The sequence below is a fragment of the Equus quagga genome, chromosome 12 (assembly GCF_021613505.1).
Source record: "Equus quagga isolate Etosha38 chromosome 12, UCLA_HA_Equagga_1.0, whole genome shotgun sequence".
NCBI classification, from domain to species: Eukaryota; Metazoa; Chordata; class Mammalia; order Perissodactyla; family Equidae; genus Equus; species Equus quagga.
In genome coordinates, this window is record NC_060278.1 from 22,130,773 (window position 1) to 22,145,191 (window position 14,419).

Genomic DNA, 14,419 nt, shown 5'->3' on the forward strand with positions numbered 1-14,419 from the left:
AACCACCTTTCAGTTCAATTAGCCATGAATAGACATTTTTCCACTTCTCCTAACTTGATAGGATTTAATGACCAAAATGGTAATTCACCAAGTTGATGAATTTACACTCACGATAACTTTTCTCATTTTCAAAAAGGTTACCTACCGAATGTGGAAAAAAAAAATACAATTTCACTTTAATTTATTGATAGCCTCTTCCCAATATCTTATTCTAATGTCATAAATCTGAACTAACACTTTTAAAGCTGCATTGATAGATTTTTCCACCTGCAATTTCTCATTTCCAAGACATTATTTCTTAGATTTTTGTTTAAAAATTCAAAAACATTTAAAAACCCTAAAAAAAGGTTTAAAAACCTTTCTACGTGATCAGTAAAAAGGTCAAAGGAGGAAACACATCCCTATCCCCAACCCAAAACTAACTGTCCCAGTTTAAAAGAGAATTTTTAAAAAATCACTTCCTATTTTCATTACACTTTGTTGCAAATGATATTTTATAGCACCACATGCAAAACAAAGATTCAATGGTTGAGATTATTTAAAAGGTCCATTTCCATTTGCAGTTTTGATACTGAACATTTAAAACTCCAAGACTTTGAAGCATATGTCCTAACGATCCTATACCACCATAGAGCCTTAAATGGTCTGGGCTCTTTAAACACTGGATGGCTCGCGGGGCCATCAAGCGTAATAATTCATCTCAAAAGCTATTTGTTCGTCTGCCTTGAGGACTCAAACATATTACATCTTGCAAACTTATCTAATACATTCCTGTGGGAAAACGCCATTGAGAATAAGTTCTCCTGCTTTAGAAAATCAACCCCGGAAAAGCCCCTCTGCTTTATTTAAGTTCCTTAGCAACAGACCAATAACCAGCCGACTGCAATTTAGTCCAAATGGCGATATACCATACACGACACCCAGTCCTGAAAACAATAAATCTGCACGGCTATCTTTCCAACGGTATGAACATGGCGATAAGATATTCTGCTAGGTGGGTTTCAAGCATTTTCAACTGGTCATATGCCCTCCCACCACCTCTATTCCCCAAAGATAGTTTCTAAAGTAAGTTAATTACAAACTGTTTTGGAAAAGATGCTACAGTATTCTCAGGGCTACCGAGACACAGAATAGTTATCTTGGAAACAATAAAATTATCATTTACAAAGCCCCTATTTTTCTTTTTTTTTTTAAAGATCAATTAAGCAACAGTTCACAAAGACAGAAAACAATTTTGAGTTTGATTCCAAAGGATATCATTTGGAAATAACATCTGGAAGAGAAGTGGGGTAGAAGTCACATTAGGATTTGTATAGGAGATTTAGTGGCTAAAACACAAAAGCTCTGTTCAGAGCAAATAGTTCGAACGAGCCACATTCATCCATCAAATGAAAGGGACAAATTAAACTTTCATAATTCATAATTTAACTGACAAAAGACAGCATCTTTCAGAGGTCATTAACACTTCAAATTCATAGAGCCTTCATTAGCTAGATATATTATGGTCACCTAAGTAGCAGGTGACCATAAATTCAAAATCATGATCAAGCCAATTCTTTGGCTCAGCCCCGACACTCCTCTAGAGAGGTGAAAACACATAAAACTTTCAATAGCTAATGTGCAAACATGAATTATATATCTATACATATATATATATATATATTAAGGGGGACAGGACAGAAACCTTTTAAAACAAGTATCATGGGAATGTTACTGATCAAGATTACTTTCTCAGAGAAAACTGCCAAAAGGAAATTCAATATTTTGATTTGTTATCTGATTATCTTTGCTGAGACAATGAATCTGATCGTGTGGCCAACCAAGCAAGTTAACATTCTTCATATCGACAGGAAGGACAATTCACATTTAAGAGATTCTGTCATCCCCATCCCCCATTTTCTTTTAGATCCTAGGGGCTCAAATAATTGGCCACTGCAGAGTTTTGCAAGAATCTCTCAACTCATAACATTTAACACACTAGACAAAGAATCTAGCATCGCAGGGGAAAATCAGTTGCCAGGGAAATGGATCATAAAGCTTGGAATGGCCTGAAAATTGCGAAGGGTACAGTAAGGTGCCAGAAAGAATATGGGTGTTAAGTCTTAACAGCGTGTAGAATAGGAAAGGTTTTATACGTACTCTTAGCAAGGATAACAGTCCTTTTTCCACTAGATTAACTGTAGCCTAGATTCGCCATTCACTTTCTTGCCTGATAAGAGAGAATTTTCTATATTCCCTGTCTACGGTAGACTCAGACCTTTCGGACCCACTTCTGGCAATTCTTTTTCTCTCTCTTCAGTTTTTCTTTTCACAACACGCCTGAAAGACAGGTTGATCCTTTTGACTTGATAGTGCCTGAGCGGATAAGAGAAACTTTCCTATCACGACTAACGAGCCAGCTAGAAATCCGGCATACTTTCCTTTCTTCAGGAATTCCAGCTCTCTACTTCTTCCAGTAAACTCTCTAGTTTGACGACACGTAAAACAACCAGAATCACATTAATTATTAAATTATAGACTACATATCAGACAAACCACCGTGATTACGTAAAAATTACCTCTAATGTCTGAATAGAGTTCACCTGGCTATTTTAATGCTTTATAATTACTCCCCCCCCCCCTCCTTTTTTCCTCCTCTTCTCTCCTGCCACTTCTCCTACCACAGGAAAGGAATCTTTACAAACGGTAAGTCAGATGAGCGGGTAATTTGGTAAGAAGGAATCTTTAAATGGGCCACGAGAGCTCCATCAGCCCCGCATTTCAAATGACACGAGCGTGCACGCGCGCACCCCACCCCGGGGGCGCCGCGCCCCGCTCGCCGGTTCCCGCTGGCCAGACCTCACGCCCAGACCCCCGGGACCCCGCATCCTGCTCGCCGGTCCTCACCCGGTGTCCGCGCCCCGCTCGCCGGACCCCGATCCCCGTTCTCCGGCTCTCGCCCCGAACCCACGCCCCGCTCGCCGGTCCCCGCCCGGTCCCCGCACCGCTGGGCGCAGCACGGTAGGACACTGTCCCTCCTCCCGCGTCCAGCGCCGGCTCCGAAAGCCCAGGGAGGCGGCCGATCGGGAGCCGCCGCCCGCGATCCAGGGCGGAGGAGCGCCGCGCCCTCCTCGGCCGGGTGCGCGGGGACAGCGGCCACACGGCCCCCCGGGGCTGCACTCACATTCTGTCGGGAACTAGCAGGCGGCCCTCGACCATCATGTCCGGGAGGAAATCCAGCTTGAAGGCAGAAGTCATGTTCTCGGCGCGCGCTCTGCGCTCGGGCGGCGGGGGGCGGCGGTGCGCGCGTCCGAGCGGCCGCGGGCGGCGCGAGACGGGCAGGGACAGGTGCGCGCGGCCTCCCCGCGGCGGCCGCCCGAGCCGGCACTTGTCACATTCTCTCCCCGCCCGCTCTCCGCCAATCCCCTCCGAAATCCAGTGCCGAGGCGACGGGCTGCGGAGCGCCAGGTGCGGCGAGCGGAGGCGGAGCTCCGCGCCCGCCGCGCCGCCGCTTAACCCCTGCGGGCCCGCCCGGCCCGGCCCGGCCCCCGGAGGGAGGGACCGGCCCGAGGCGGGCGGCGCGGGGCGCTGAGCTCACCATCTTTAAAAATAGCCCGAGTCGCCTAGGGTCCCCAAGCATCCCGAAACGCAGACTCACTCGTGCACCGCGCTGCCTCCGTCCTGTTCCACTCAAACCCCCCACCCACAAGCCGCTTGTGGGTTTCGTGCGGCTGTTTTGCCAAAGCCGAATTCACGTCCCCATCAAAACCCGACTCCCAAACCGAAACCACAAGAGACAGAATCATCACGAGTGTTTGTTTAAATGCTCCTCCGTGCGACATGCTTGCTAGTGTGTGAACTAACAATAACTGAGATAGCATTCGTGGCTTAGCCAAAGTAAATAGATAACTGGCCCAAGTGACATTTAGGGACTTATCTCAGGGCTTTAAGGAGAAAGAGGGCTCACCTCTGCACAATTGTATTTCCTTTAGTATCATCTTAAACATTAAGAAGTATAAGGAACTGAAAATAGACAGTAATAAATAAAAATAAAGATTTGTGACTGATTTACTCATAAGAATTGAGAGAAATGGCAAAACTTTCACAAATGAATAGAAGCGGGGAGTTTAATTTTCCCAAGTGAAAGATAAGTATTTCTATGGTGACATTGTAATTGACATTCTCACTCTTTTGTTGTTTGGTTATTTAAATAAAACGGAATTTTTCACAATGTCACAAGTATGTAAACTTCTTAATGGCATATTTCACATTGTAAAGCAACATCATAAATTGCATCCTGGAAGTTTATAGTTCGCCTCTTTTGGTATCATCACTGTTTTATAACGACATATCACACCTGGGGATATAGTCACAGTAGCCAGGGTTAAACAGCTGAGTCAGGTGTATTTAAATTCATCAGGTGGAATTAGTTGTATCATGTAGAGTAAAATGTATCAGACACCATAACATGGAGATTGTTTTTATCGTTTCTCATCAATTTCTTGTGTGATAATGAGAACTGACCATCTTGAGAGATTATGCAGGAAAATAGATATTTATATCCCAATTTTAAATCCAGGCTTGATGCAGTGAGCAATATGGAGTAACAGGCCTCAAGTATTCAATTAAGTCCATATATACTTGGTTGACTTGATTTCCTTCTTCAACTGAACAATACATCCAGCTTTTGACCAAGATAGTTCTAATTTCAAGATAGTGAGATGGAGGGATAGGATAACCTCCATTTTCAAATACTGCCTGAGGAACCAGGTCAAGGTTCATGAAGAATTGAGAAACAGACGCAGTAAAATGAATTCTTTACCACCAAAATGCCCCAACTTTCCCTAAGAATACTAAAGTGCGTTTTACTCCCTACTGCAGGCTGCCTTTGAAATGATAAGAACTGTTGGTTCTTTCAATAATCTTAATAAAGTACCAAGCTGGATAAATGAGACAAACTTTGACAGTTCTTGGTTTTCCATACATTATTTCCACAAATCCCAAATGTATAGAATGAGCTGACAATATAGCAGATTTCTTTTACATATGGACAAACAGGACCAGCCTCCAGAATAGACGCAAAACACAACTGCAAGTCAAAAAGAAAAGTATTTTCGGATCAGCTATAGAATAAAGCTCCACATATATCTACATTCTATAAGGTAGAGAAAGCATCATGAACATGTGCCCTTCTGAAATATTTATTTTCTCTTTAATTGCATGCGAATTAGTTGGGAGAAGCTGTAGGGAAGCCCTCTTGCTAACTTAAGCCTTCTCAGCAGTTTGTTCAATTCTCGCCTCAAATCCCTTGAGGGAATAGTGGATTCAAAGCAGCTTTTAATCAGACTATAAGGAGGGTGAAGTAGGATGTAAGTAGGTCATAGAGAAAGAATTACAAGTGCACAGGTTATTGCTTTATTTAACAACTACAGTGTACCAGAGTTTTCAAAGCACATTTGCTTCTGCCATTTAAAGTTAGAAGCAAAACCAGGAATAGAAAAGAGAACTCGCTCTTCCATGGGATGCAGTGATGACGTGAACCGAGGAAAGCTTATGGAGTGTAGCTGAGTTTAAATAGTTTGGCTGCCAAATACATAAATAATATAGTGATTTCATAGGCATTGATGTAAGTGCCAAAAAGAAACAAAATACACACGTGCGCGCGTGCACACACACACACTCCCCACAGGGTTTTGTTTCCACGATGGCAGCACAAACACAATAGCCGTTTTAAAAAATACAAAATTCAAAAGCTCTTGAGCTTAAAAACGAAAACAAAACAAACACACCCAGCCAAATACCACCTGATGAAAAGCTTAAATTTTTCATTTCACTGCTTTGGCAGAAGGGGGAAAAAAATCTAAAAACAACTCAATGGGGCCCCTTTTTTAATTTTCATGCGGTAATGAGCCATCAGGTATCATGTTTTGGCAGTTGGAATTATTTGGCAGACAGCTCCACTGGGCCGCTGTTGAACACTTGGGTTCAATGAAGCTGTCTCAGAGCCAAGGATCTTATCAACAGCAGTAAGAGAGGATGAGGCCATTAGCCAACCCCTCTCCTGGACGAGACCTGGTTGGTGACACCCCTGTGTGCTGACATCACCAGGGACGGGGCTGTTGGGAACAATGAAGTTTCCTCCTCGTTTTAGCTTCATTGTAGGAAAACTTTAAGCTCTTCCCTGGGCCCATCGCTCTACCTTCCCTAATTGTCTACTTTTTTTTTTTAATCAACTTGCTATTCATTTCCCAAACAAAAGGCAATTCAAGAATTGGAAGCACTTCAAGGGAAACTTTCTGAATGACCTCATTTTCTGCGAGGCCTTCCAAGGCAATCGGGTGCACAGTGCTGTTTCAGCAACTGCTTCCCTCTCATGCCTCATCTCAAACTGGGTTTTCTCCAATGGTCATTGTCTGAGCACTGAATTATCACTGGCATTAAAAAAAACTCTCTCAATAGAACAGAGTGCTAATAAATGCATTTGCCCAAAGAGTACTCACTGCTTGAATTGGAAGAATCCTATTTCTAGCCCCTCTACTCAATCAGTGAACCAGAATATTGTCCCTTGGTTATAGATCTTTCAACATTTTTGCATAAAGTTTATCCATAACTAAGAGACCGGTGCCTGGATAGTAATTAATGTGTATAACCAAGCAGTTAATTTTCCTCTCCTGCAGACAAGCTTATATATTTTGACAGATTTCCATTTTGTTCATTATTCCCGTACATAACTTCACACATCACAATGTCTTTAAAAGCAGTCTACTGTCAGCTGTGCAGCTACATAGAGGCACCCGTCCTTTTCCCTCTGCTCGAAAAGGTACCATCACAAAAGGGTTTTTATGGCCCTCATTTCTGGCTCATCCTTACAAACTAGAATCCAGAACATCTTTCCTCTATCACATTTTCAAATTCAAGTTTTATTACCATAGCTGTTTCGGTTCAAAAAAAAAAAAAAAAGCCCAGTGTGCTCAGAGCCATTTGGAGCAAGAAATACAGGCCCTATAAGGGGATTTCTCATCATTTCCAGCCAATAAATTTGAAATCCACATGAATTTTAAGTACCTGGGAGAGCATCTGACTTTCGGCCATGTGTTTGTTCTTGGCTCACTCCAGTTTCATTAGCAACTTGCAAAAATAAACAATGGTGTTTTTTTATGTGTTTAAAAAAAAACCCCAAACAGATCCTTAAGTGATACATTGTAAATATATCTTTTCTTAGCTCCTGAACGGTTTCCTTTAAAAAATAAATATTTATATCAACAATCGTAAGTTTAAAATGATCACCTTATTCTTCCCACCCCACCCTCCCATTTTAAAAGCTTCTGGAATGGTGACTTTATCACATTCCTAAAATGACTTAAGTCAAATTAAATGCCAACAAAGATGAAATAGTTATTAAACTCTTATTTTACATTTTTACGGGAATTTTAAGTAGGCACTGTCCCTTGAGAACAGCTGCTACTGGCTTTTTGCAATCTTGTGTTTTTCTGAATCTGTTTTTAATAGAGCAAAAATACATAATGGTGAATTTATCTTCCTTCTGAAGAGGCCCTCGAGCTGAAGATGGTTCTTTGTATACATACCTTCGCACTCGGAAATGAGGAGCCCCTCTAGAGTTTTCAGAAGCTTCCATTCCAAGGGGATGAAATGTTAATACTGCAGATCTGTGAGACCCAGAGCTCAGCCAGCTCATCACTTCCCTCTCTAGCTTACCTTTCCAGTTTCCACCTTTTTCCATAATACCACTCCTCCCCCCCCGCCCCAGCTTTACTGTTTCTTTCTCCTTTATCCTCTTTTCTTTCTCAAATGGAAGCCAGACAATGCCAGAAGCTTTTCTCTACAGCTGCATGTCTGAGGAGGCAGGTGACTACAGAAGTGAAGAGAGCTGTCGTGGGTTGCTTCTCTGCGAGAGAAATCATGCTTGCCTTGCCTTGACCAAGGCTGATTTCCGAACTAGGAACAGCTGTCTCTGGAGGGAGCCATGGGATTCCTTTCTAGACATGACCAGGGGGTGGGAGGGGAGGATGTAAGACTGTGTCCCAGGAAGTGAGTAAATAAGATATGAAAATTGGGGAGGAGAAGAATGGAGAGAGGGTGGGGAGATGAGAAAGCTTGCCTGTCTAGCATGATGATTTGCACACGAAGTGGCTCAGAGAAGACCTCCGAAGGAACGTTCCAGGGGCCTCTTGAAGATGCTGAGATTTGTTAGACTATACCGGCTACCCTTATCTGGTGCCAGCCTGGCGGCAGGAACAAAATTTATACCTCTCAGAATGAGGTTTTTAGTTCCCTGGCAATCTGCCCTTCAACACTGCCAACCTCAGAAAATGTTTTCCCCAATTGGCCAAAAGTTCTCATCTTACTGTCACGTGTCGATAAATCAAAAAAGGAGAAACTACTTCTTGATGAAATCCAACAGCTGAGCAATAACAGCTGGGTGGACTTAGTAGTAAGCGTAATGTTGGGTCCAGAGAGAAAGCAGCAACAGGTGGGGGTGAAGCAAAAGCAATGGAAGTTTTAAGCCTTAGGGTGGGGTTGTCTGAGACAGATCTTGGCAAGAATCAAAATCTCAACTTAAGAGGGAATCTCTCAAGGCGTGACAGCCCCATTTGTCTGAACGTCTCTCCCTTCTCTGAACAAATACATCTTGAAGAAGAGTGAAGATTAAGAGAGCAAATCTTGGGTTTCTGTAAAACAGAACACATGAATCAACTCAACCCACAATGATGACGGATCCCCATCAGAGAGCTTTTGATTATGAGGATGGGAAGTCATCTGATATGGGGCGTGCAGACCAGACTCTAAGCCAATTGCTAGTCTCGAACTAGTGAAAATGACAAGTTTTAAGAACCAAACCTGTTGGAGTCTGCATTTGATTCTGTCCAAGAGTTGATTGATACTGGGAACACGTTATTTAATTTTCTGATTCATCAGCTAGACCTTTGTCATACGCGTGGCAATCATTTCCTCTTAGGGATGAATGGCTGAAAAATCAAAATCGACCGTGATCCTCAGATAAGAAGAACAATGGGTTAACCTAATTATTACTACAGCAATTATATAACCAAGCTATTAAAGTGACATGGAGGTTGAAAATACATTAAGGTTTTGAGCACAGGAAATTTATTTTTTCCCTATAATATGGTTCAAATCTCTATCTATTTTTAGCTTATGATGGAAGTTTTTGAAAATCCTAAACGAGTTTTTACTTAAATTTGCTTTTGATGCTAATTCCTATGAAGTCCATTAGGTAAAAAAAAAAAATACATTTCTTTTTCTTAAAAGAACTACCCAAAATCTTCATGGAAAAGTAGTATGGCCATCTACCCAAGCTAAGTGGAATGTGTTGTATGTTGTTTTATCTCTGCTGTTGAGTGTAAATCTTTATGTCACCCAATCACTAAGTCTGTCCCCACTCCCTGGAGCTAATAGCTACATTTGCCCTATTTTGTTAGAATATGGCAAGTTTAGAGACGAGGAGAGATGTGAATGACTTGGGATCTGAGGAAGAAAGGGGATGAAGCTAAGGATTTTGTTTTGCTTTGTTTTAATAACAAAGATAAATCTGGGGACAACTTCCCTATTCTCCTACTCATCCATCCTTCAAGGCCCAGTTCAACTTCCCTTCCTTTGCATTACATCACCTGATACCTTCTTGCCCACTGTTCTACCTCTGTTTCCTAACTGTTGTGAGCTTCTTGACGGCTGAGACCATGTCTTATGTCCAGCGCAATATATGTTTGTTGCTGCATGGGTTACAATTGCAGGAGGACATATTTTGGCCCCTTATCCAGATAAAAAGTCACAATTTCTGAACGCTTTCAAATTCTTTTTCCCTCCAACATCTGTTCCCACTATACAGATTAAAGCTTGAGAAAAGTGAGGCACAAGATGCTTCAATTCAAAGACCCCATAAACTATAAAGCGAAAAAGTGAGGATATAGAGGGGAGTTGATAGAACTCAGAAGCCACAACTGCTGTGATTGTTTTCTTTCCTACAGTACGGCTTCCTCAGTGGCAAAACCACGAGGCATGTACAGATCAGAGTCCATGGAGCACATGCAGCTCCAGAAGAAGATATGGCTTTAAAGCATCAAATATTCAATATTATACTTTCCAGTTGGGCAGGGAAGCAGTTTGGAGGAGTCCTGAGTTGGAATCCCTTCCACTACGAGCTGTGTGCCCACAGGCCTATTACTTACCTCTCTCGGTCTCAGTTTTTCATCTTTAAAATGGGAATAACATAACTACCATTAATTCTTGGATATCTGTGAGGATTACATTATACATCATAAAAGAAACTACCTGGTGTGGTGCCAGGCATGCAAGAGATTGTCCATAAATTTTAGGTTTATTTCTTACTTCCAATCATAACACTCGCACATCCCCCCAGTCTTTGTTTAAACCTGGAACTGGCAGTTGGGAAGGAAAAGAGAAAGCCAGTCCTAATCCTCTTGTTCTTGCAGCATTAAATTTTCACTGCTAATTCCACTTCTAAGGTAGTAGCCTAACCTGGAGGGCAGAGGAAAGTTGTGGTGTTTGGAGAGCAGACACTGAGCATCCTGGGGCTTGGCGTGAGGTCTCCATCCCTTTTTATCAGCTCAGTTTCCAAAGAGAAGGTCACAATGAATCCTAACTGCTGCCACCAGGAACTCACGTCACCCACCTCCAGCTCAGTGAGTTTTCGCTTACAGAGATGCTTCCGAAATCGTCTCTGAATGAACAGATAAGCCATCTCCCAGAACCCAAAAGAGCTGGGGTCCCTGACCAAGATGTTCAAAAGACAAAGCATGATAAAGGCATTGCAGGGCCTCCTGCCCCTTTATTACCGAGATGGACAGTTTTATAGGAGGGGTGAGAAGCCTCTGATCCATTTCTGCATAAAGCATGACTGTGTTCATTCTGGTCGCTTCACACACCAGCAGGAAGCCAGCGATGCCACCTGTAAGTTTCAACACAGAGTTTCTACCAACTGTAAGCTGCAACCTTTCTCAAGATGAGGATTTAAAAATCCACGAATATTATAGGTGTATGAGCATTATAACTTGAAACCTCAAGCTCTTCTTGACCATGACCACCAACTTTGTTGAACTGAATGATTTTACAGGAAAATTCTAGTTTCTATTCTTCTCTGAGGGCATGCTGGCAAGTCCTGCTTCATAAATTCCAGTGATTCACCACAATCCTAAGCAGCCAGTCATGGGCGGGTCAACTTGGAATGGGCTGAGCTGGCAGCTTGGGCTGCCCTGGTAATACATGTCACTCTGGGCTGGTGTTGTTGTTTCTCCACAGATGCCATTTCCCATTAACTATGATGCTCTTGACATACAAGAAAATGTGCTCGGATCAGTTACACGGTCGGAAGAAAGCTATGGAAAAGACAGACATACCTGTACATGATAATCCCTCAGGACATCACATGAAGCAGAAGGCTGTGTTTGGGAACAAGTGTACCTCATCCCAAATCAGGGTTAACCAGCACGTTTCTGAGTTGAGTGGCAGCTCAAACACGTCTGCACACATGGGCGTGTGTGCACGCACACACACCCTGTCTTACACGTATATCTAGCTTCATCTCAGTCCAATCTCTGTAGATTGTGACCGTGTGATCAGAGGGTGCTGCGGCTCTAGGACACTTCACTTCAATTCTTAATGTGCTACAACATTGAACCCTCACAGACACTTTCCTGCCTCTGACACCTTCTTCCCAATGTCAGTTGAATATAATGCCACAAATTTTAATCCTCTCCGAACCACTGCCTTGTCTTTCCTATGGAATAAAAGTCAGTGTGTGTTCAGAAAAACTCCCGAAGCCAATAACCATTAGAGAAGCAATCAATAGTTTTATGAGAGAAGAAACCTGCTTCCCCCTTAAGAAATCCCCCAGGAATCACCAAAATGTAGGAAGAAATTCAGTGAAGGCTAATAAAGATGATCCAAGGCATTATTGCAACTGAATGGGCTGTACTTTTTCCTGTTTGAAGAGGTGCAGATAAATGCTTGGGGGCTGCAGAAGATGGCCCTAAACACACTGCTTTCTGCTAACAACTCTTACAGAAATCTCTGTACAAGAAACTAAGCTGGATATTTCTAATTTCTTCCCTACTGCGATTACACCAAATCCAGGTGTGTTTTTCATTTACAAATTCTGACCCCTTAAATACGGAGCGATCATTCCCACATAAGACTTTTCCTTTTGCATTTTTCCTCTCTTTTCATCAACCTAGGTGTTTCCAGGGCTGTGAGCAATGAACTTTCCATCAGCCACATTTTCACCTAATTAACCCCCCTGATTACAATAATTAGTATTGATTCATTCTTTGAATGACTTCCAAGGTAGTCAAGCACAATGTGCACTTGCTGTAAAGTTCTAGATATGGATATTAATCCAATGCTCTTCTTTGTTTTTCCGCCCCAAAGGGATATTTTGCAGCTGTATACACGCACATTTAAATAGAGAAAAACTGGGAGGTTTCATTTGAACAAATAAAAGAATACTAATGCACTGAGGTTACAGATCTCAGCCTGGGGTCTGCTGAACACATCCACGTGAATATTCCCCAAGCTCGCGTGTGGAGAGAGTAGGGTGCAGTCGTTATTCTACTGAAAGAAGCCATTTTCCCACTTTGAATCTCTTGCTATTCCTTTTCTGCAAATCTGGGCTTAGAATTAAAATTTCCCTTGACGTTTGTTTAGGTCCCTGTTGAGGGGGATCCTCACCTACAGAGGCTGACGGCAGGATACAGATTACGTATCTTGTTACTATTGTGGAAATAGACGTAGACAAGTTTGCCAACTTGGGGCAACCTCACACCTTCCCCAACAGGCTAGAGGAAAAGATATCTGTATGTTGGATACTGGAATGGGGGTCTCCGAATTCTGAAAGCTGGTCATCGATCTAAGGCCAGGAGAAGCAAATTGAGAAGGGATTTCCCTTGTTCTTGGAACTAACTATGAATTGAAGTGAATGGATGACAGGTAGATAATTATAATTTAGTTGAAAATTCAACATGGAGACTTCCAAGTTATTCATTTCAGCGTGCTACTGACAAGTAGCCAGGGAGCACAGTAAACTACTTTTCTCCCAAGTCACAAAAAAATTGCTTTGCCACCTTTGTTTTGGAATAAACATTTCCCACGAAAGCAGAATCTAGGTGTGCTGGTAACAGTGGGCCAGCTTCGGATATAAAGCTTCCCCAATTACCTTTTATGAGCTCATCCTAAAAGCAATTACTGGCATCCGATGGAATGAGCAGTTCAGATCCCATTGGAAGTAAGAGAACATAATAAGGATGCATTTTAAATCCACTCTATTCACAATGGATAACTTTAAAAATATTATTATATTGCAGACATGCTTTAGGTCCACCCAGGCTCTGAATATATTGTAAATAGAAAATCTATCCTTGTGAAGGCTATTTAGCCTGTAACATTAATTGTAATAATTCGGAATTAAATATTTCACACCATTTCAACTTAAGTCTAAAAAATAGAATTGCCTGTCCAAACTCTAAAAAAGAGTTAATGTTTCATAACTGTGTTTTCATAAGGAATAAATCTTGTCCTCATTTACTGGTAACATCACTAATTTGAAATACAATATAATCCAAGGGGAAATATTTGTAACTAGATATTTTTTTTTAAAAATTTGCCCTTTAAAATGATTTCCCTTCTGTTTTTAAAATTAGGTCTTTAATCTTTCTTTATAAATTTACTAATATTTTTCAATATATTGCTTGAACATAGCTAATTAAGAAAACACCAAAATGTGAGATAAGATATATTCTTTAAGGAAACCAACCTTAGTACGATGATTTTCATGTAAATCAATTACCATTTAATATTCTAGGACCAGTTCTTTTATATCTAGCATGAGAAGAAAAATGGTTTCAATATTTGAGAAGTTTGAAATAGACTTTCCCATTTTCTCATTTTGAAGTCTTACTATTTTCACCTTAGAAACCAATGCTTATGTTGTAAAAGGAAAGATTTTTGAAGATGTGGAAATGTTTGCCCTGCAAATGCATTTTATGAGCACATAACCATATATCAAAAATCAATATATTCCATAGAGACCTTTAGCTTAACAACTTAATAGCCTATATAATAATAGTTTGTGACCAAAATTATAAGGGCAAAAGTTCTCACTTGTCCTTGAATTTCTAGTTTAACTAGATGCCAAAAGAGGAGGTAAAGACTAGAAATTATAATTTCCTTAAGCATTAGAAATATTCCTCTTCTCTTTCATGCTACGTTCTGTAAGTCCACCAAACAGGTAAATTTTAAATCCCCCAGCATTAAATTCTGTAGAGGCATGTCTGATAATAAGGTATTTGCCTGAATGATAACGGTATTACAAGAAGCCTCAATCAATAAGTTTCTTTCTGTAGTTAACAGAGAGGTAAGCAATAAATCTCTAACTTTACCCACCCAAGAT

At 41.4% G+C, this 14,419-nt stretch overlaps 1 protein-coding gene across 12 annotated transcripts in view; it reads right to left on the reverse strand.

The window, feature by feature from the left end:
- CELF2 (CUGBP Elav-like family member 2) overlaps positions 1-14,419 on the reverse strand; it is a 507,313-nt gene that overhangs the window by 297,028 nt on the left and 195,866 nt on the right. For 2 of the 12 annotated variants that reach the window (XM_046678513.1, XM_046678514.1), the window contains exon 1: positions 3,164-3,469. The exons of 8 other annotated variants lie outside the window; for them this stretch is intronic. In XM_046678513.1, the coding sequence (XP_046534469.1) occupies positions 3,164-3,237 (74 nt within the window). In that variant the 5' untranslated portion in view covers positions 3,238-3,469. Of the gene's footprint in view, positions 1-3,163; positions 3,471-14,419 lie in introns of those variants that run through there. 2 more of the 12 variants (XM_046678512.1, XM_046678515.1) reach the window with 2 other exon arrangements.